The sequence below is a fragment of the Panthera uncia genome (genome assembly GCF_023721935.1).
Source record: "Panthera uncia isolate 11264 chromosome A1 unlocalized genomic scaffold, Puncia_PCG_1.0 HiC_scaffold_17, whole genome shotgun sequence".
Lineage (NCBI taxonomy): Eukaryota > Metazoa > Chordata > Mammalia > Carnivora > Felidae > Panthera > Panthera uncia.
Window position 1 is genome coordinate 27,390,384 of NW_026057577.1, and position 22,568 is coordinate 27,412,951.

At 55.5% G+C, this 22,568-nt stretch overlaps 1 protein-coding gene across 6 annotated transcripts in view; it reads left to right on the forward strand.

Annotated features, from left to right (window-relative positions):
- The window catches only part of TCF7 (transcription factor 7), a 32,708-nt gene that overhangs the window by 4,888 nt on the left and 5,252 nt on the right, over window positions 1-22,568 (forward strand). For 4 of the 6 annotated variants that reach the window (XM_049649178.1, XM_049649177.1, XM_049649174.1 and 1 more), the window contains 4 exons: window positions 18,092-18,203; window positions 19,052-19,142; window positions 20,585-20,677; window positions 21,971-22,090. In XM_049649178.1, the coding sequence (XP_049505135.1) occupies window positions 18,092-18,203; window positions 19,052-19,142; window positions 20,585-20,677; window positions 21,971-22,090 (416 nt within the window). The remainder of the gene's footprint in view (window positions 1-18,091; window positions 18,204-19,051; window positions 19,143-20,584; window positions 20,678-21,970; window positions 22,091-22,568) is intronic. The other 2 variants (XM_049649179.1, XM_049649175.1) reach the window with 1 other exon arrangement.

A 22,568-nucleotide genomic window follows, 5' to 3' on the forward strand; every position in this document is an offset into this window, starting at 1 on the left:
ACTCAGCCAGCCCTCTATAGCCTCAGAGAGAGGGAGCCAGTGGGCCTTGCTGGGGAGGGTTAGTGATGGTTGATCACCAGCCCTGATTGGAGTGAAGCCTGTTAGGAGGAGTCTGGCACCAGGCTGGGCACCACATAGGTCACAGCCAGCCTTTCTGTCTCTGGGAATGCCTCACTGAGTAGAAGAGACAGATGAACAGACTGGAACCAGGCCCTGGTCAGAGGAGTGCTGTCTCAGAAGGCCCTGCTGGGGCATCTTGGGTGGAGCCGGCCCTGACGTGGGCGGTGGGCTGTGGAGAAGGATCTGCCGGGCAGCTTTCTGAAGGTGCAGAGTTGGCCACCAGATAAGGACAGGGTACTTGGGCTCCCTTCCAAACATGCCAGATCTCCCACTTCTCTACCTCAGTTGCCACCCTAAAACCCATACTGTCGCCGTCACTCACCCAGAAGGCGGTAATGGCTGCTTCCAGCCTCTCTCTGCCTCGACCTTGGCCCCCACCTGAACCCATGCCCTCACCCCCAGTCCAGGTTCCACATAGCAGCCAGGCATCAATCAGATCTCATTTCTTGCCTGATGAGACCCTGTAGTGGCTTCCCATTGCTCTTGGAGTAAAATCCAAACCTCACACCACAGCCTGAGTGCCTGGGTGGTCGGCCTCTGCTGACAGCCCCTCCTTCTCATCGCCATACTCTATCTCCATAGATAGCTTTAGTGTCCTGGCCTGTTTTATTTTATTCATTTATTTTTTTTTTTAATTTTTTTTTTAACGTTTATTTATTTTTGAGACAGAGAGAGACAGAGCATGAACGGGGGAGGGTCAGAGAGAGAGGGAGACACAGAATCTGAAACAGGCTCCAGGCTCTGAGCAGTCAGCACAGAGCCCGACGCGGGGCTCGAACTCACATACCGCGAGATCGTGACCTGAGCCGAAGTCGGGCGCTTAACCGACTGAGCCACCCAGGCGCCCCTGTCCTGGCCTGTTTTATACCCGTCAGGTTCTTTCCCACCTCAGGACCTTTGCACTTGTTTCCTCAGCTTGGAACTCTCTTCCCTAGCTCTCATGTAGCTGCCACCTTCTCATTCCTCATTTGGGGCCTAATTCAAATATCACTTTACCAGAGACACCCCCTGTGAATATCCAAGTGGGACCTCTCTCATCCTCCCAGGCATCAGCTGCCTTGCCCACCTTGGCAGGTCTTCAGGCCGTGGTGGTTGGCATTGCTTTATGATGTACTCGCTAGTTATGCTTAGACCAAAGGCAGCCCATCTGCCAAAAGTATCTCTCAGCCTTAGTTTCCTCATTTGCACAATGGGGGTGGCGAGTCCTCTTCCCAGAGTTGGAGTGTAGACTGGAAGCAGCAGTGCCAGGGAAGTGCCCATGAAGGTGCCAGTGTGTCCTGGGCTTGAGAGGTAGCGGTTTGGTTGTGAGCGGTCCCTTCTTGCTCTCCTGGCTCCTCTGGGTTAGTGGTGGCTCACTGGTAGGCCGGACATAGACTCATGTCTGGAGGGCCGTGTATCTACTTTGGGCCACAAAGCTCCAGGAGTCTGAACCCTGGGGGCCGGCTCTGGGGCGGGGACTTAGGTATACAGGCCCATTGCTTGCTGCCCTACCTCATCTAGGGATTCTTGGGAGGGGAAGTACCATTCTTGGAGCCGGGATGGGAGCTCTCACTACTCACTCTGTCCTGAGATCCTCTCCTGCCACCTCTAGAGATTTATCTGAAAGAGGTCCCCCCTCCCACAGCCATGTGAAAGCCCTTTATGTAAGATGTCTGGGGCTTAAGCTGTTTTGTCAGAAAAATAGGGAAAAGACCCATTTGTTTCTTAGCCTCCATGCCTCGCTCAGACCTTTTCTCACACGGTCAGCCCTGCATGCACCCCCTCATGTCTTGACCCAGTGTTTCCCTTTCCCCTGGTGTGGGGGTGCATGTTTGCAGGCCCTCAGACGGTGCCCACATATAGCATCTGTGTCATCCCTCCTGTATCTTCTAGTTTGCTCAGAGCTTGCCTTCATTACAGCAGGAACGATGATGTGTACAAATCATTTCTTAGTTATTTTTTGATTTTTTTCCTAGAGCAGTACATTTCAAGAGAGTTATGGGGTCAAAAAGGAAGAGGAATCAGGGGCACCTGGCTGGCTCAGTTGGTAAAGCATGCAACTCTTGATCTCAGGGTTGTGAGTTCGAGTCCCACCCTGGGGGTAGAGATTACATAAAAAAATAAAATCTTAAAAAAAAAAAATGTAGCAAGAACCATAGCATTTTGCTCCTCTGTACCCCAGTTTGCAGCTTGTTCCTTGCAGTGCCTAAGTGTGCAAACCCCAACATGGAGTTTCTTCTTTGTTGTTGTTCGTTTAATAGGTTCATGGTGGGCAGTGGGACTTCAGAGTTCTTTTGACTTGCATTCCTTCCTGACTTGGAAGGCTGTGTGGTATTGGCTGTGGTGTTTGGAAAATCTGCAGTCGCACCCAAGGTGTGACTACCTTCAGGGCGCCCTTTTGCTGCCTTTCAGGTCCAAGACAGCAGCACCAAGGAGGCTCATCCCAGAGACTCTCGCCCCACTCTATCCCCAGGGGCTGGAGTTAGAAGACTGCCTGCCCACTCCTCTAGCTCAGCGGGGCGTAGGGACTGACCCAACCCTAGGTGACCAACCTAGGCCCAGGAATTCTTCATCCCACTGTACCTGGGTCTCACCACGCCAGTTTCCATAGCCAACAAATGGGGATGTTCCTACCAGCTCTGCCTACCTCCCCACGTGCCCCAAGACAGGTGTGAGTGGGGTTGAAGAGGGGAGGGCTTGGTGGTACCTTCCCTGAGACTAGCAGCTCGTGGCCTCTTGGTCTCACAAGACCATACCCCACCCCTTGTCTGTGCAGGAAAAGCGGTTTAGCTGAGCTCTGAGAAGGGGCTGCAGGGGCCCTGGTTGCAAGTCAAATGCCTGCGGAGGTCAGGCTGGATTAGGGTGGGTACAGCTGCATGAAGGGATAGGGGGATGCCACCGCCTCCCTGTGAGCCTCCTCAGGCAGCTGTGATCCTGAAGCCATAGTCACACTCTCTCATGCCTTGTGACTGGCTGCTTCCTGCCGCTGTGTACAAACAAGACTCTGGTGGAGGAAACAGGTGTTTTATCAGGTCACAGGGCTCCCCCTTCCCCAACAGTATAGTGCACAGATCTTTGGGTTACTACCCTCCTTCTACTGGTGGGGACAGGAAGGCCAGGTCAGGGAAGAGATCTATCCAAGGCCAATTAGAGACATGGAGAGGGAGGGCATTGTCTGGAAGTTCCACCCTCGAACACCGTATCTGCCACTCTTTGGCCGAGAGGCCCTGAGTAAGTTACTTAACCACCGGGAGGCTGAGTTTCCCCATCTAGAAATGAGGAGAATGAGGGTTCTGACCTCCTTGGGTTCCTGGGGCATGGAAGGAGGCACTCACTGTATATGGGTTCCTGCTATGTGGCAGATGTTGTCAGTGCAAGCACTGGAGTGAACAGCTCTTGCAGAGGGTGCCGTGCCGGGTGGGTGGAGCACTTCTGAAGCCCCCACGTTTGCTCTTCCTCAACTCAGCAGCCAGCCCCCCTGCAGCAATGTGGAGCACAGCTGTCCAGCCTGTCTGGCCTCATGGCCTCAGCTGGCTGGTGACAGAGTGCCTGCTGTATCTAGAACCCTGGTTCCAGACCCCTACTGGAGTTTCTGGGCCCCTGCATGCTTGGCCTTGGCTTAGCAAGAGGGGTGGCAGTCTCTACCCTCCCAGAGGATCTCAGTCCCAATGAGGTAGAGATGCCCTCCGGGGCATTCACAGCTGGCTTTGAGGTTCTGCCCAAGTTGGATGAAGGGCAGTGAGGAGGGAGAGGCCAGTGGTGGGCAACCCGGAAGGCTTTTTGAGAGGTCACGGTTGCAGCTGGCCGGGACCTGCATAGGTGAAGTGAGAGAACGCTCTGCGGGGCAGGGTCAGAGCAGAGCAGATCAGGAATCAGTATGTTCTTGGTCATTGGAAGGGTGGCCCAAAGCCCAGGGTCTGTGAAGACTACAAGGTGAGGCTGGAGAAGAGCCAGCAGGGAGGACCCAGCAGGTGACCTTGATATGCAGGCAGCTCTGGTCCCAGAGCCTAGGAGTGGCTGGTAGGCACATGCGTGTGTTGGCAGAATGAAGAGCCAGGTGGTGACCATTGGCGCATGGTTTGAGTTGGGCATGGAGGGGGAGGCAGGCAGAGCCAGCAGCTGGGGCAGTGTGGATGCTGGGAGGCCCAGAGCTGATAGGCGGAGTGCGAGCAAGGCCAAGGCAGGGGGTGGGCTTTGGGCAAGGGAGACCCAGCATGCTGGCACATGCAAGGCAACAGAGACTCAGGGGTGGAAGTTTCCATTTTCATGTTATTTCATTTGTCTTTCAGTCTCTGTCTAGAGTCGTGGGTCCAGGGTCTTGGCCCCCTGTTTACTGAGAGGAACTGAACCCCAGAGGTCAGGTCCCTCAGCACATTGGTGATGTAGCCACAATGTAAAGAGCGCCTCTAAAAAAATTTTTTTTAACGTTTATTTATTTTTGAGACAGAGAGAGACAGAGCATGAACAGGGGAGGGGCAGAGAGAGAGGGAGACACAGAATCTGAAACAGGCTCCAGGCTCTGAGCTGTCAGCACAGAGCCCGACGTGGGGCTCGAACTCACAGACCGTGAGATCATGACCTGAGCCGAAGTTGGACGCTTAACCGACCAAGCCACCCAGGCGCCCCGACCAGCATCGTCTTTAGCAAGACTGTGAGGCCCCAGCAGTCTAGGGAGGGTCTCTGAGAATCCAGGACATTGTTAGCTTCTTCCTTCAGGCAGTTTGATGCCTGTTTACAGGTCCACGAAGCCTGGGGTTTGGACCTGTCATCACCTCCCTCCCTAAAAAAATGTGGCCCACACCAGCCTTAGCATACACAAAGTCTCTGAACTGCAGCCTGGGTGGGTTTGTCTTGGTCATAGCGTTGTTTCCTGGTGCTGCTAGAACCTTGGGCTCCCCTTGGCACAGTCCCCTCATATGTGAGGGATGGTCCCTGCTGGGTAGGGGTCATGGCCAGATGCAGAGCCAAGATGGGTGTGAGTCTGGCCCTCTCCTGTGGGGAAGCTGCCCATGGGAGTTTGTCCCATGGAGGTCGACTGCCTGGGCTTTGCCAGTACACACGGCTTTACCGCCCTGAGGAAGATGGGCATCACGGCCGATCCACAGCCAGAGTTCCCTGCAGGGCAGAGGAAGCAGACGTTCTGCCAAGTAAGCTTGCCTTACCCCTCACCCCTCCCATTAAAACAACCAGTTGTTTCTCTGTCCAGAGACAGGAAAGTTGTCTGGGCCCTACACTATCTTCTCAATGACGAGTGTGTGGCTGAGGCGTGGACAGGCAGGACGTGGCCTGCCCCAAGAACAGTGAGCTTTGGGGGTTTGCGTAGTTAAGCTGCCCCAGCCCACCATATCCGGGCTGGCCCACATGGGGCTGACAGATTCCCCCCTCCCAGAAAGCCCAGTTAGCCCGTGAGGGCAGGGAACTGTGATGGGCAGGGAAGCCAGAAGGCAGGCCCAACTTTTCTCCTTGGTGTGTGATCTCCAACAAATCTGTTAATTTCTCTAGGTCTCAGTTTCCTTCTCTCAGTCAGGAGTGGGGATCCCTGGCCATGAAGGATTGCTGACATTCAGATAAGTGTTGGCTGGAGACACTTGCTGCTCAGGTGGGCATCAGGTGGGGCTTGCTGGGCATTGCCAGGACTGCTCCAGGGCCAGCTTCCCCATCAGGCAAGAAGGTTGGGAGGGACAGAGGGACAGGTGATGGGAGTTCAGGCTGAAGGCATTCTGACTAACTCTGACCTGGCTCTGGTGGCAGAGGCCCAGCCTCCCGATCTGCTGGGCCGCCATCTGAAACGCATTACCGATGCTTTGTAAACTCTACATCATTTGGCCACATGAAAGCCTAGGATCTAAAAATAGCCACTCCCAGAGGACGCCCCGCATTGGTGGGGCTCAGCTGACCTCTGCACGCACACCCACCACCGGGCCGTCTTCCTTGCCAGGGAGCCCCGACTGGCAGGGCCACACCCACCCACCCTCCCAGTGTGGGCAGCTACTGCCTGGGGCCACTTTATCTGGGCACAGATCTGATCCAGCTGGTCAAAGCTTTAGGCCCTGAGGCTTTACCCGGGGCAGAATGTCTGGAGGAGCCAGGAGGGAGGCAGCTGAGGTTGTGTTGGTGGCCCCGGGACCCCTTTCCTAGTCCTGTCACATGCCTGGAATGGCTGCGGGAGGCTCATTGGGAAGCCAGCAGAACCGTCTTACAGATGAGAACACTGGGCCCCATGCAGGGGGAGCACGGGAAGGCAGACTTGGCCACTGTTAGGTGGTGGACAGGAGGGCTGCTGGCTGATGTGCTGGCATTTTGGAGGTCAGGGGCCTACCCAGGGCCCTGTAGTGTCTGTGGAGAGCCAACCCCAGCAGGAAGGCAGGATGGCTGTAGATCTCCAGGCTGCTATGGTTGACTCTTTGCCCTGCTTTCTGTGGGTTCCCTCTCCCTATGGTCTCTATGACCAACTGCAAACCACTCTTTTCCCTAAAAATAAACATGCTTATGGGATTGGGGGAAGCTTTGTAGCTATCAAAGGAAATAATAGGGTGTTTAAGAAAATTACATTGCGTTTTAAATAACCAGCATGAAAGTCATTAAGTTTGAAGTTTCATTCAAATCAGATGGCTCTGTGGCTGGCCCAGTGGCCAGGCAGGCAGAGGGTGGGTGGGCCCTCAGGGATGCATAGAGGCAGCCTGTGGAGAGATTTGTGCCAGCAGCAATGAGGTCTCTGTTGGGTATAGCCGGGGTCCAGGCAGGGCGGCTGCTTCGTGTGTGCCAGGCTGCGGCAGCCTCCCCACAGTGTGCTGGCCAGCTTTAAGCATTGTGCGGGTGGGAGCCGCCCAGCTGTGGTGGGCAGCCCCATGGGTGGGGCTTGGGGGGGACTGTAGTCCACAGGGTGTAGGGACAGACGACGCTGGGATTGCTGAGCCCACAAGGGGTGATGGCCATGTTGAGATGGGGTTTCAGGGATGGTGGTTTGGATCAGAAAGGGCTGGGGAAGATGTACTGGGCCAGGCCCATATCTGGCCTCCTCGCTGCGGGGATCTCAGTGCCCCACACAGGGTGTGACACAGAGTAGGTGCTCAGTAAATAGTTGTTGGGAGAATAACAACGGCGACAATTGTGTATGTGTTGAGAACTTCCCGAGTGCCAGGTCTGTGCCTGGGGCTTTCAATCCCAGTATCAAGGTCCTTGCAAGAAGCTGAGAAAATAGATGCTATTACTGCTCTCATTTTACAGATGGGGGATTTGAGGCTCAGAGAGGTTTAAGAACATGCTAGTGCCTGGCATCAGGGCTTGGACTTAGTCTATTTTACCTCAAAGCCCATGTTCCCCATTGCTGTGCTCCTTTGCTCTCAAGTGTGTGGTGATGGGGGCACTGCAGGCCTCCAAGCTGAGTGGTACTCCCACTCCTGTTGTGTTCAGGAGCTGAATCCAGCTGGATTCTCTGACCCCAAGGACAGACTTGGCCCTCAGTGCCCCTCCTGGGCATGACATCACAGCTCTGGGCCTGGTCAGGGATGGATACTTTCCTCCTTGGATGTCTGACAAGGCAGGGCTTTTAGGACCAAAAGGGTTGTGTTTCTTGGTTGGAAGCAGGAGCCCAGGGTTTCCAGAATAAACATTGCCCTGGAAAATGTTTCCACATAACAGTTAAGATTGATCAGGTTTGATGCCTGGCAAAAGGATGCAGGATGATGCTTAACTGTCCATTGGTGGACCCCCTCTTCCATTGCTGGTCCTGGCTTAGGTTGGAGCTCACTGTTGGGTGTGTCTGTATCAGGTGCCCTCCTCTCTGTGACGTGGGGTTGGGCTGGAGGGTGTCCTAGGCCCTGAGTCACTGGGAATGGGCTGACTGAGGAAGCTGAGGTGTCCCTGGGGGTGTGTTGTGTCTGTTGTCATTGTGTCGTCTCACACCGCACCATGGGCAAGCCCTCCCGGGGCATTTTGAAAGCAGTTTTTTCTTGGATCGCCGCCCTTCTTTGCCTCCAGTCCCCTGGCTCTGGTCACTGAAGGCCGGTCAGGAGCTCAGCAGTCTGGCCTGATAGCAATCAGGCAGCAGTCCAAAGGAAGTCAAGGACCGCGGCCCCAGCCTGGCACAAAGTTGGCTTTCCTGAAAAGCCTTGGTCTTTTTTTCTTTTATTTTGTTCCTTATTAATTTAATCCCAACGTCAACCCCATGAGATGTGGACGGCCTACAGATGGGGAGCCAAGGCATGGGGAGACGTGCACCTTAGAAGTGCTGGTGGAGTGATTTGAACCCAGGCATGTGTTTCCTGCCCTTACCTCCATGCTCCCTTGCCTCTTAGACAACATATCTGTGCACTCCTTTTTGAAAAAAATGGGTTTTATAGCTCCAGCTGGGTCCCCTTGGCTGCCCCTATCCCCTCCCTCCCCACTCCTCACCCCCTCGGAATTTGGTATTTCCCTGTCTCCCATGTATTTTTATTCTGTTACACCCAGGTGAGTATCTGTAAGAACTGTTTGGTGTGGTTTTTGGAACCCCCTAACTAATCTCATTAGGGGGCTCTGCCTTCAGAGGGCCGCTGTGGCAGGTGGAGCAGCCCTGCCTCCCTCCCTGTGCGGACCCTGGGCCTGCAGGGCTTGGGTGTGAGCAGTGAAGCCTGCAGCAGCTCCTTTCCGCTCTGTGCCTTGTTTCCCTTTGGATAAACCGCTGGATTCGGTCCAGGCAGAGCCCCAAGGGTCTTAATTGGCAGTAGCTGTAAAAGTTAGACCCAAATGAGCTTCCTGACCATGGCCCCAGGGCAGGACTGTCCTCCTGGGGCTGGTACAGAGAGCTAGTACAGACCAGAGACCTCATCTTGTCTTTGCTCCTCAGAAGCTGGTTTGAATTCATCAGAGTCAGAAATGCAGGGCTGAGGCTGGGGACAAGATCTCCAAGTCTCCACCCCCGCCTGCCTAGGAGGTACCATCGCCCTCCGCCTTTCTGGGCTCTGCCTAGGCTCTCCGGCCTCTCCCTCCTGGGCAGTGCCAGGCCCTCGTGAGAGCCACCTCAGTTGCCAGCAGCTATCCTTACCCCCTGCTTTCACATGTGGAGGGATGAGCACAGGCCAGACCCTGTGGAGAGATGACCTCTCACATTTCCTTTAGTCATTGATGACTGAGAAACTGAGTCACCTCCTGTGAGGACAGGGTGAAGACATCCTTCATACAGGCTAGGTGGAGGTCACAGCCATACCACTAGTCGGCTTGTGCCAAGAAAGTTTCTTGGCAGGGTGTTAACTGGCAAAGTCAAAGATCCCAGGCCCCTATGGGCTGGACGTCTGCGTGGGGAGACCGAGTGGGGGAAAGGGAATCTGGGGACTACTGGGTTCACATGTGTGGTCTCCATGCTGGCACACTACCCCTGGACTGTGAGGCCTCTTGCAGAGTGGTGAAGATCTCTGGCCAGGAATCCCAAAGGGCTGGATTCCAATCCAGATCTGTCGCTACTTGCCATGAGGCGTTGGGCAAGTTGTTTAACCTCTCTGGGCTTCCCTTTCCCCATCTGCAAGATCTGCACGTGTCTTAAAGTGACAAGGGAAGACTGGTCAGACGCTGGTCAGGGAGTAGAACTCGGTGTGCTGGGCATACAGCAGGCTGTTCCTAGTGAGGGCTGCCATCTCTAAATGAGCATCTCTGCTCTTTTCTTCCTACCTTTCCTACACAGCCTGTTGGTTTTGCTCCTATGGGGAAAAACATCCTTGAACTACTCTAGTGCCCCTTCTGCAGAGCCTTGCTTTCCCTACTGCCTGAGCTCTGAGATTGTCCTGGCCTGCCTTGGCCCACGGTGGGCTCCTGAACAGCTGGGCACTGAAGAGGAGCTGGCTAAGAGACCTCCCCGGGGCTGGGAGGGCTGAGGGGGCAGGGATGCCCAGCCCCAGGGCTGCTGTAGAGTCACCACATACGGTGTGTCGGTAGCATCAACTAGCAGCTCAGCTGCAGCAGCTCCCGGAAGCTTATATTTTCCTCTAAAAACATCCTGTCCTGAGGGGCGTTCACCTCAAAGAGGAAGAAGGAAAGCGCAAGTAAACGAATGCATAGAAACCACTGGAGGCTGTGGGCCAGGCCACTCAGCTCGGTGAGGTTCAGCTAGCTCTGAGGGTGCCTTGGGGCCAGGCTAGGTCTAGAGCAGGCCTGTGGTTTGCCAAGGCCTCATGCAGGGACTCTGGTCCCCACCTCTGCTGTGGCAAGGCCCTGTTATCTGATGTTGAGGCCGGGCGACTGGTAGACTGGCCACACGCACCTGGCAGGGCTCTGTGCAACCATGGCAACGCACCGTGCTGGCAGGTGGGACCCAAGCCTCCTGGTCCACAAGGGTGTGGCCCAGCCACCCCCCAGGCCTCCAGCTCAGCTGACCAAACGGCCACGGCTCTGTGCTCTGCGGCGGGTGTCTGGCACAAGGCGTCCGGCACACTGTGGGCGGGGAGCTCGTGGGCCGTCCTCTGGAGAGCACCATGTCCTGGGCATTAGGGCCCAGAGCGGGGGCTGGGGATAAAACCGCATGAGCCCTGCTGGGGTGTATCTGTAGAGGGAGGGTCTGCAGGAATCCACAAATCCAACGGGCTCAGTTGATACGTAGACAAGTCTCCTCTGGAAAGTCTTGGGGGGCTTGCTTTCTTCTGGGACACTCATCTTCCAGGTCCCAGGCCTTGAGGGAGCTTCCCACCAGCAACTGGCCAGACTCCTTGGGACTTAAGCAACCACTGGTGCTGGACAGTGGGTCCCTAGCTCCACACACAGGTCTGAGGGAGCTGTGGGGCTACCTGGTGGGTCCTAGAGCTGGGAGAGGAACCAGGAGGAACTGATCGAGGTCAGAGTGTATGTTCAGGGCCAGGCCCTAGCTGGAGCCTGGCTCTTGACAGTGTGAGGAAGAGAAGGGAGAGCTATAGGGGGCTCTGAGCACGGCCAGTGTGTGGAATTGTGCAGGGCCGCTGGGCCACGGAACTGAAGCCCAGGCTATACTGTATCAGTAGCCCACCTTTCTGTCCAGTCAGCTTCTGCCCAGGAATGAGCATGAGGCTTGAGGTGTGGATCTGCCACTCCTGTGGGCTCGTCCCCACTGGCCTCTCTCCAGCTCCAACACAGGCATAGGGAACAAGGAGCCAGGAACTGGGTGACTGCAGTCGGCTCCGTGGCGGATGAGTGGGTGGGGCACGAAGAGGTTCTGGAGCACCAGGGACTCCAGAGGCCTTCCCTCTGCCGAGTACGGAACCTGGACAGGTGGAGATGACTAACAAGCCAGTGCTGCCCTCCGGCACCCCCAGGCCCACCTCTGCACCATGTGGGCACCTCTGCCTGCTGGGCTGTGGATCCTCTGCCAGTCGTTTGCAAGTCTGACCCTTAGACTGAGGTCAGAATGAGCAGTGAGGCTCGCAAGGAGCCGGAAGAAGCATGGAAAGTCATGAGGGGAGGAGGAGGGGTGGGTAAAGGCGCTGAGGCAGAGAGGAGCTAGGCACCAGGGCGGGAGAAGGGCAAGCCAGCGTGGCTGGATGGTGGCTGGTCGAGGATGAGTGGGGCGCACGTGCACTAAGGCCGGGGAGCCATGTCCAGCTATTGCCACCAGGCGGGCTCTTGGTTGCCAGCAGCCCTGGCAGGTAGGTAGGCAGGTGGTGTGGCCAGAACTCCCAATCCCAGGGGTCCCGGAACCCACTGAAGCATTTTTAGGGTCAGGGAGGGAGGCACTGGTTCAGGGAACTCTGACCAACCAGGCTGGAGAAAGGAAACTGGGGTGAGGACTGGCACGCCGTCCCCTCTACCCCCAGGTTTTGTCCATGACCAACCATAAGGCCTTTGTAGCACAGTAGGTAGAATCCCAGCTCTGCCACTTATTGTGTGATCTTGGGCAAGCTGTGTGACCTCTTAGTGCCTCAGTTTCCTCATCTACCAAATGGGTGTAATATACCTATATCCTAGGTTTGTTTAAAAGCATAGGAGTTAAACTCTGTAAGGTGTTCAGAACTGTGTCTGAGACATGGTAACCACTCAGTTATCATTGGAAAATGTTTTTCTCTCAGCCTGAAACATTTTTTTGGCTGGCACACAGGCACTCAGTGATGAAAGCGGACTGAATGTGTCTGCCAGTTGTAATCAACAGAGAATCTGGGGGTGTGTGTGTGTGTGTGTGTGTGTGTGTGTGTGTGTGTGAGTGGGTGGGGGAACAGGAGGGCGGGAACTTCTGGCACCATCTCTGCCACAGGGAGGCTTGCTGGAGGTGGCCAGCGCGGTGGGGGGGGGGGGGGGGGGGCACTCAGGTCTCACACACTCCCCCACCCCCAGGCGTGAGGCCCGAGGAAGCAGCAACTTTCTTCACTGGGAAAGTGTTGTGGGGCTCAAGCGTTTGGGGGTTTTCAGAGTCAACCGTCAGAGGCGAGGGAGTTTCTCTGCTGGTGGTGGCAAGGGCTCTCAGGGTGCACACAGCCTGTGAGCAGACCGCTGCGGTCTGCAGGGAAAATGCCGACTGTGTTTATTTTTCACCTGAGCCTGCAGGAAGTAGGGGGGCGAGGGGGTGAGGCAGGGCAGCCCAGCTGGGCCCAAGCTCAACCTCAGAGCAGAAGAGACCTATCCCGGAGTCCCTTATTTCTCCCTCCTCCTGTCCCACCCTACCTTTGGACCCCCCCCTTTCCTGGTTCCTGCCTACTCAACGAGAGGAATTTCTAGCCATGGGCTAATGAGAATGTCCTGGAAGGCTGAGAGTCACCTTTGGGACAACAGATTGGGAGTTGGAGTGGCTAGGAGCAGTCAAAGCAATGCAATAGCAGGAGGAATAGCAGACACAGCCTCCCAGCCCTAGGGTCTCCGGGTCCTGGCCCCGCTCTGTAGTGCTGCAGTCTGGCTATGTGTTTGGGGGGGGACAGGGTGCAGACACAGGCAAAGAAGGGGATCCTGGAGTGTCCTCACCAAGGAGTATGGGCTGCTGTTGAGTCTTTGATTTGCTGATGCATTCCACCATGCTGCGAATACTTCCTGAGTGCCTAGGTCTATCCTTGGCCCTCTACCCTCACATAAGAGAGGTGAGGTTATATAGTCGAGATGCTCAGGGCCCCATGGGGACAGTCAACCCAGGCCTGCCAGGCAGGTATCATCAGAGGGAGGACAGGAGAGGAGCTCCAGTCATCAGGTTCCTCATGCACATGCTAGTCCCCAGGCAACCCCACCTTGTCTGGGCAGCCTGGCCCCGGGACAGCCTTGTGCTGAGGCCGTGGAGCGGGACGTTCCACTGGCTGAGGGGGGTGTGGGGCACCAGGCCCTATGCCCGACATTCCCCCTGGCTACCACCACAGACACAGGGGGCCAGGGAGTGTGAGGCTGGGGGGCAGCATGCATAAACGTGGGAAGGACTGGCCGAGCCAGTGCCCTCCCCTGGATCCCTGGCCACCTCAGGGCCTCTAGCTGCTGGCATGTTCTCTGCCCCACCCCTGCCTACCTGGCATCTCTCCTGGGGTTTGGCTGCAGACTCCTGTTTAATTAGAGGCTTTTCCCCAGTTCCCAGGGAAGGCTGGTGGACAGGATAAGCCCTCTGACCATCGGGCAATGCCTCCTACCTCCCACCCCCTCCATACCCGTTGTCCGCCTTCATCCCAGGCCAGAGACCGTAGGCTGAGCTGGATTCTGAGATTTCCAAGCCTGGCTGTGCTGCAACCTGGGGCTTAACCAGCCTGGCCAAGGAGAGTCAGCTCTGGTCCTCCCTCAGGTGAGGGGGCTCTCCATGGTTTCTTGGCCAAAGCTAGCCCTCCCCAAGAAGGGTGGTTTGCTGAGAAACGTACTGTGGAGGTACCCTCTCCTGCCTGGAAGCAGGCTTCCCTCCACCCGCCCCCCCCCCACCACCCTTTTCCTGGGCAGAGTGGGACTGTCCTCCTGTAGCTGGCACCTTGGACCCCAGGCTCCGGTTCTAAGACTTCCTTCCCACGGTCCCACTCCCCAGCCAGGCTTACATTCCTGGGGGCCAAAGAGCCAGAACCGGGACTTAGATGGCAAGGCCTTCTCTGAAGCAGGAGCTTACTTACACTCAAAAGCCCCCAGGCCGGAGGGATCTTTGGAAGAAGTTCATTTCAACTAATGGGCCAGGGCTCCAGGCGTGGCAAATGGTGGAATGCCTTCTACCAGAGTCCCAGGTTCTTGAGGGAACGGTCTCTGACCTGTCTCCCTGTCCCAAGGCCTGGTCAGGGCTGATGCTGTCTGGCTACTACTGTCCTGGTTGCCTATCAGGATAAATTGGTCCCAGAGGCTTCCAGGAAGCTTCCTAGGCCTTAGGCTGCTGCTCTCCAAAATTCTAACATAGTTTTTGCATCTGTGATCAGTGAGGTAATCAGGGCTGATTTGCTCATCGCTTTTCAAGGGGCATAATGACCCAGGATTCTGTAGTGAAGAAGTTGATGTAAAGGTCAGGGAGCCTTAGAGCTAGGCTTCCCAGCCCACTTCATTGTGGCTCACTTAAAAATTATCACTAGACTGGGGTGCCTGGGTGGCTCCATTGAGCATCCGACTCTTGGTTTGGGCTCAGGTCATGATCCCAGGGTCGTTGGATTGAGCCCCACATCAGGCTCCATGCTGAGCCTGGAGCTTGCTTAAGATTAATTCATTCTCGTTCTGTCTCTCCCTCCCTGCCTCCCTTCCTCTCTCACCCTCCCCCTCTCTCTCACCCTCCCTCCCTTCTCTCCCACCCCGCCCCTCTCCCCCCACTTGCATGTGCATGTGTTCTCTAATAAAAAAATTAAAAATACGTATCCTTACACTAACTGGAGAAGGAGGCTGGAGGCTGGAGGCTGAAGCACACATGGGAAATGCTGGGCATAGTGAGCAGGGAAGAGAGGGAGGCATTCAGGTTAGGGAGAGAGTGGGCCTCACCACACACAGTTTTGTAGGTCATCTAAGGCTGTTTCTGGCTCTGGGCAGGGGAATGGTGTGATCTGAGGCACGGGTTTGCTGGATGGAAGAATGGCGAAGGGCAAGAGGCTACTGGAGTTGTCTGAGTGGGAAGCGACTGGGGCTTGGACTGAGTTGGGGATAGGAAGAAGTGGTGGGCTCTCAATTATCTTGAAAGTAGAGCCATTAGGATTGCCTGACAAATTGGAGACGTGTGTGAGAGAAGAGAGTCCAGGATTACTCCAAGATGTCTGAGCATCTGGAAGGAGAGCATTGCCAGTAACTGGGGAAGACGGAGAGGAGCATTTGGTGCAGCACACCAGAGGCTCTGCTTTGGCCATAATGGGTTTGGGCAGCATTTCTGACTTTTGGGTAGACTTGGTGAGTATGCATTCGGGGAGGGGTGTTCCCTAGGGGAAGTAGGGGCTGAGATAGAAATGTCAGTAATCAGATGAGGACATTTAAAGCTACCACTCTGGATGAGAACACTCTGGAAAGGATGGTACATGGAAAGCCAAGGGCCCATCTTGGGTGGGGTCAGGAAGAAGATGAGGAGCCAGAAATTAGCCCAAGAAAGAATGGCCTCTGAGCTTGGAAGAAAATAGGTCAGTGTGGCATTCTGGAAGCCAAGCAAAGGAAGTCTTTCAAGGAGGAGGGAGAAATCGGTTGTGTCCAGTGCTGCTGAGAGGTCAGGTAGGAGGAAGACTGAGAACTGACCATTGAGTTCAGCAGCGTGGCAGTCACTGGGGACCTTGACAAGCGCCATTTGGTGAAGTGATGGGGCAGGGGATTGGCTAGGCTGACAGGAGCACAAGACTAAGAACAGGAAGCCGAGGATGGCGATGGCTCTCCTGAGGTTTGCAACAAAAGGGAGCAAGACATGAGGTGGTGGCTGAGGAAGATGAAGATTTACAGATGGGAGAAATGGCAGCCTGTTGGTACCCTAGTGGGAATGAGCCTGGGCTTGCAAAGTGCTTGGCACAGTACCTCACAGGTTGCAGGCAGTCAACACGTGAAGGATTCCACAGGTGTCCACATACCCCACAGCCTTTCGAACCCACTCTTGCCAGCCCGAGGATCCTACTTTCTACCTTCCATTCCTACACATACTCTGACTCTGACTCTGCGGTCACTTCTGGGGATAAAGAAGGCCAGAGTGTGGCATGAGCCTCTCAGCTTGCTCAGGAAACCTTAGAACAGGAGCAGTAAAGTCCCAGTACCCAGGGCCTGGAGACACCATGGCCTCCCCGGGTGATGTTGCCAAGTAGGCTACCAGGTGGGTCTTCCGTCCCCAGGCAAATCCCCTCCGGTAGATTCAGACCAAAACCGTCTGGCCCATGTGAGGCTAGCACCACAGGGCCAGGGAAGGACTGTGAGTAGCATTTCTTTGTGCAGGTAAGGGGCTTCCTGAACGTCCCTTCCTCATGACTCTACACCTGGGTAATAGAGCTCTTGGGTATCCCGTGGCTTTACTCTTACAACAACCCTATGATCATCTCCATTTGACAAGAAAACAGATGCTCCGGTATTACAGTAAGTTCTTAAAGGCCACACACGTTAGAACCAGGATCTAAACGTGGTCAGCTGACTCCTCCTCAGGCTCACAGTGGGGACTCCTTCCTAGGCTGCCCCAGGAAGCCAAGAGAAGGCTCCAGGGAGAGGTGCTCAGGAAGGGGTTGTGGTGCCACACATCCATGCCCACCACAAAGCTGCCACTGCTTTTGGGACACCAACCCCTGTCTGAGGACAGAAGGTCCTGGTATGTAAGGTTCTCAGTGGGCAGATGAACGAGCTCGGGATTGAACAGGTGGGCGGTGTTGGTAACTTCCCCAAGCCCTGCCGGGAGGGATGCTGCAGCTTGGAACCCAGCCTCAAGCTCCCCTGGAGGCAGGAATGTGGGGAAGAGGGCAGCCAGGGCAGTTGCCAGGAAGTGTGGGAGCCTGTATCCCCCTGAAGCCTCACACCTTGGCTGAGTCACAATTCATACCTGGCCTTTTCTCACCTCACCCTGGACCACAGACTGCCAAACCCAAGGGACCTGTGCCTCACCATAAGCTACCCTAAGCTTCCCCAAACCTAGTGATGCAGGGAGCGTGAACCCCATCCATTACACAAGAGAGGAAACTGAAGCCCAGAGATGTTAAGGAGTCTGGCTAAATTCACCCACAGGATGGGAAGGAGCCCAGGCCACAACCTCTCATGGCTGTCGTGCTCCAAAGCTGTCCCGTTTCTTCTGTGCCAGGAGTCAAGACACTTATCTGTGCTCCTAGCCAGCAGAATCCCCCCAGGTGAACTTTTCCAAGTGGAAGCTGAGCCTCAATTGTAGATGATGTTTCCAGGGTCCTGGACTGTGCAGATGTGCACTGGGGATGTGCAGAGCTGTGCCTTGGCCCCAAGCAGCACCTCCCTGTGGCTGGGTCGTACAGGGAGCCCCCTTCCCAGCATGAGTCATCTCCTGACAGATCCATGTGACTAGTGAGAAAAGTAAGAGTCCTGTATTGCTGAGGAGACAGGAAGTGTGGGGGCTGGGTGGGTCGGCCCTGGAGGAAGCCTGGCCCCACCTGACCCACCTGCTCTGAGTTAGAGTGCTAATGGGAACCTTCCTTGTGCCCACAAATCCTGTTAAGCTTGAGGTGGAACAGAGGGTCAGACTTAGGACCCCCAAGTCTGGGGGTGGAGAAGTAGGAAAAAGAACTCCAGGCTGTCTTGGGGTAAGCCAGGTCTTCAGACCATTACCTGGTGTCTGGGGCTGGAGGGTATGAGAAGCGCCCCCATACAAGCCACAGGGCCTCAAAGAAATGGTGGCGGGGTGGGGGGTGGTCTCAGACCTAGAGGCAGGAAATTTCCTGGACAGGAGAGGTGCACCTCCTGGAACTGAGTATACAGAAACCAAGAGACTCTGTAGGTGATGGGATTGCTTGAGCAAAGTCTGGGGGGCTGTGGGCAGGGCCACTAGACATAGGATGTCTTGAGTGGTGCCCCTTCCCCTGAGGCCTGTGGTTTTAACCACCCCCACTTTCCTTTGACATTTGGGCTACCCACACAGCTAAAAGGGGCTCTGTTTATATGTATGCCCCCAGCCCTGTGCCTTCCTCCTTCGGGTCTCCCCACATTCACACCCTCCCTCCTCATTTTTCAGCACAACAAGGCCAGTCAGCCAGCCCACAGCGTCCCACAGCTCTCTCCTCTCTATGAACATTTCAGCAGCCCACACCCTACACCTGCACCAGCCGACATCAGCCAGAAGCAAGGTATGGATCTGGGAAGGGGAGGGGCCTGCCGGTCCCAGAGCCTAGGGGCCAAGTCCTAGGCTTCTGGATCCAGGGGGGTTAGCCCCTTTTTAACAACTGGAAAGCCTGGGGCTGGGCAAACTCAAAACCCCAAGAAAAATGCCAGAAAGATGGCCTGGGAGCCTGAGAGCAGGTGGTACTAGGTCAAACTTGGAAGGTTTCGGGTTGAGGTAGGAGCCCACATCCTGAATGACCTCCCAGTGCCAGTATATGGGAGCAGGAATCTGTGTAAAACTGAAGACTGTAAAACCTGTATCCTTCCCTCCCTGCCCACCCCCCTCAATGAGAAAATGGAAAGTGGTGGTTGTGATGGCTGATTCACCTCAGCCTCAGGGAAAGTCATTCTGAAATCAGCCATTGTCGGCTGTGGGAAACCTGCTGACTCAACTCTGGGGAGCCAAAGGGGGCGGGTGGAACCCTGGCTGTCCGGGCCAGGGGGCCTGCCTCCTGCCCAGAAAGCCAGGCCAGAGCCCCCAGCTTAGAGGCTCCAGCTGAAGACCAGCAGCGGGCCAGGGCATGATGAGGCCCAGCCATCCCACTCCTGAGTGACTCCAGTTCTCCCACTCTCCCACTCTCCCACTGGCAGCCTGTATCCTTAGGCTAGTCACCCTGCCACTCTGCCCTTGCTTCCCTAGCCTATAAACGGGGTACCATTATCACACTGGAACAGTCCTCAACAAACCAGTATGTCTGGTCCTCTAGCTAATGGGAGGTGGGAGAGGCCCCACAGGAAGGCCTAGGAGGCAGTAACTAGCAGAAGTGGCTTCCAGGTCAGGATAGATCATTTACTCGGCCCCTCTCCACTGTAGGAGTTCACAGGCCTCTGCAGACCCCTGACCTCTCTGGCTTCTACTCTCTGACCTCAGGCAGCATGGGACAGCTTCCCCACACTGTGAGCTGGTGAGTGTGAACCCAGTGGGAAGAGGGCACCTTGCGCTGGGGAAACCCGTACCTGCCGTTTCCTTTTCCTTCTCCGTCCTTCTCACAGCACCCCGCTGCCAGATCTTGCGTCTGTACCAGGAGCTGCCCGGCAGCTCTGTTCATTGCCCATGTAGCCCAGCACGCTGCCCTTGGCTCCTGGTCGAGACCTCCTGCATTCAACATCTGCCTCAATGTCTGAGAGACTTGGTAGGGGTGGGGAGCACCAAGCCACTCAGGGTTAGGAGAGTATGTAAGGAAGAAAAGGCAGGCCCACCTGAGCAGGGAGGGGCATTATGAATGGTCCCAAGAGGCTGTTGCCTCTCAGCCACCTGGTGGGCAGGGGGGATACAACACTCATCCCAGTGCCTACTGGGGACTGGTCCCTTGGCTGAGCTTCCTGAGGAACAGTGTTCTTTGCCCCCTCTGGTGCCTGCCTGATTCCAAGCCCCTGGCCGGCTCCTTGAAAAGCTTGCTTAGAGGGTCAGTGAAGGCTGGGCCAGCAAAAGCCAGCCTGAACCTCGAGTCAGTAGACCTAGGTGTGGGCCAGAGGGCTGGTCTGGAGCTGGAGCCAGGTCTTGGCGGGCTGGTTGGTCCTTTGCTCATCAACCACAGTGTGTTCTGGATGCGTCTCTAGCCTCTCCAGGGTGGGGCAGCACCCCACAGCAGGAAATCTTGGTTTCCCGGGAAGGTAGGGAAGCCCAGAGGTCCAACCTGAGGCCCACCTGCCCTTTTCCACTTGCTCTTTATCCATATTCAGCTCACTCTTCTATTCCCAGATTCTCCTTGGACAGTGGTCCATCCTCAGTACCAGTCAGGAGTATACCCACAGATACTCCCAGGATTGGGGTTTGCCAATCCTTGGGTGTACTACCCAGGTCAGGGACCCAACAATTACAGGGCAGTATTAGCAGTGCTTTTATTGGGGACTGTAAGAGCCCAGAGGGGTGCCTCATCCAGCCTGGGATTTCCAGGGCTTTTAGGAAAAAAAGTCATTTAGCCAAGCAAGAGCTGAACAAAGACCAGGATTGAAAGGGAACAAAGCGGGCAGAACAGTCAGTGTCAACAGTGACTGCAAAAGCCCTAGGACAGGTATCAATGCTGTGCTGATGAGGAAATTTTAGGAAGTAAGGCTGGAGGTGAGCTGGAGGTAGGGGAGGTGGCGGGGCGGGGGGGGGGGGGGGGTACTGGGCTGGGGCCCAGGAGAATACTGCCATTTCTGCCCTTTAAGCACCAGTACAAGTCTGTAGAGGGAAGTACGGGCAGCACAGGTTGCCCTCTAGTGGCAGATGCTTCATATACATGCTGGAGGAGTCCTAGTGGAGGCCAAATTGCCATACCCTATGGGTCAAGCAAGGTGGGGAAGTCTTTCCCTACATCTGGCCAGTAGCCAGACTGCTAACAGCTGTCTCTCCCAACCACAGGCCCAGCCCTCCTCTCTACCCCCTGTCCCCTTCCTGCGGATATAGACAGCACTTCCCTGCCCCCACTGCAGCCCCTGGCGCCCCCTACCCCAGGTGAGTCCCATACCTTGCAGCCAGGCTCCTGCTTCCTGTTGCCCAGGCTTCAGAGCCCACATGAGGCCGTGCCCAGGCCCGTGCTTGCCCTGTGCTAGTTGTCTGTCCATCCGTCCGTCTGTCATTCTGCAGCCCCCTGCTGCCCTGTGCCTGAGAATGAAGCCGGTGGGAGAGCCAGAGGCCTCAGCCCAGGTCAGACCATGCAGCCGAGCACCCTAGAGCAGCCAGGGCCAGTGAGTGCACACCCATGCTTGTGCTCCTGCCTCTGCACGCGTGAATCAGCCCATGTGCAGGTGTGTGTGCACTCACCTGTGTTGTGCATCCCTGCTGAAGGGCGGGACAAGCCAACTCTCCTGGGCATTCCGTGAGCTCTGCCCAAGCTGAGGCATCACCTTTTACATGGGTCTGCGACAGTAGGCCCTTGGGGACTGCCTGCTCAGAGAAAGGAGCAAGGGCAGGGTGGTTTCCACAGAACAACAAAAAAGTGAAGTAAAAGGTATGTGTGTATACGTTTGTGTCCCTTCACTTTGCACACTCCCTCAGTAACAGACTCAGACCTGGTGTGGAATAAGGAACTCAGCAGACAGTTCCAGCCCTATTGGAATTTACAGCCCAGGGTGGGAGGTATGGACCTAGCACTGACAGCTGAATGGGCTATCTGGGAGATGGGAAAACCCTAACCAGACCCCAGCCAGGGCAGGGACACAGATTGGAAGAACTTCATGACATCTGAGCACAGGGGACAAAGGGAACAGCACTAGTTGGGGATGGCTAGGAATGGAAAGTGATGGAAAACAGGGGAAAAGATGGAGCTAAGAAGTGTCAGCAGAGATGTTCATTCAAGGCAGGGCAGGTCCTTCGGAGGAGCCTGGGTTTTATTCTGTGAGCAACGGGGGGAGTTTCAGCAGGAGGGGCCAAGAGCACTCAAGTGTTTAAAAGGTCACTCTGGGAGTTGTGTGGAGGCCTGCAGGGCTCAAGCAGGAGAGTAAGGAAGCTCTCGGGGTAGCTACAGGTTCAGGAGGTTGAGCTGGTGAAAGCACAAGGTAAGGGAACAGATTCAAAGCTATTTAGGACTTAGTAACCACCTGAATGACATGTATACAGATTTCTGCGGTGTCTGTAACATTCTGGAAGCAGGTGTTTGTGTTGGTGTGTATCTGTGTACTCGTGTGCCAGCCACTGGAGGTGGGGTGTCTGTTCATCTGTCATCGTGTACTGTGCAGGCGGCTCCGTGTGTCCAAAGCTCTGGACTCTACATTCCTGGCTCAATTTTAACTCTCCTTCTGCCTGTAGGTTCACCCACCCATCCCTGATGCTAGGCTCCGGTGTGCCTGGTCACCCTGCAGCCATCCCCCACCCGGCTATCGTACCTCCCTCAGGCAAGCAGGAGCTGCAGCCATATGACCGTAGCCTGTGAGTGAAAAGGCCCACAGTGTGGAAGAGGGAGGGGAACACGCGAGCAGATCTCAGGCTCCCATCTGTTGATCTGCCAGGGAAAACATTCCTCCTGCCAGGCTCCATGTCTGCTGCCTAGAAACTCCAGGGACTGCCAGAGAGGGCCTCTGGTCAAGCCATCTTGTTCTTGCCACTGACCAGAATTTTATTTTGTTTCAGTTTATTTATTTAAGCATCTCTACACCCATTGTGGGGCTTGAACTCAAAACCCTGAGATCGAGAGTCACACACTCGTCCAACTGAGCCAACCGGGTGCCCCTGACCAGTGTTTTTTGATCCTTAGAAGCAGGAGGGAATGGATGGGGTGTGGAACAAAGATTTAGTTTGAGCCAACAGGGGAGGGGTTGTGAAGTCCTTAAACAGGTTTTTCTCACTTAGGTGCAGTATTTCTGTAAGGAAGTTAGTTTTGATCACCCATTTTGGAGTAACTAACAAA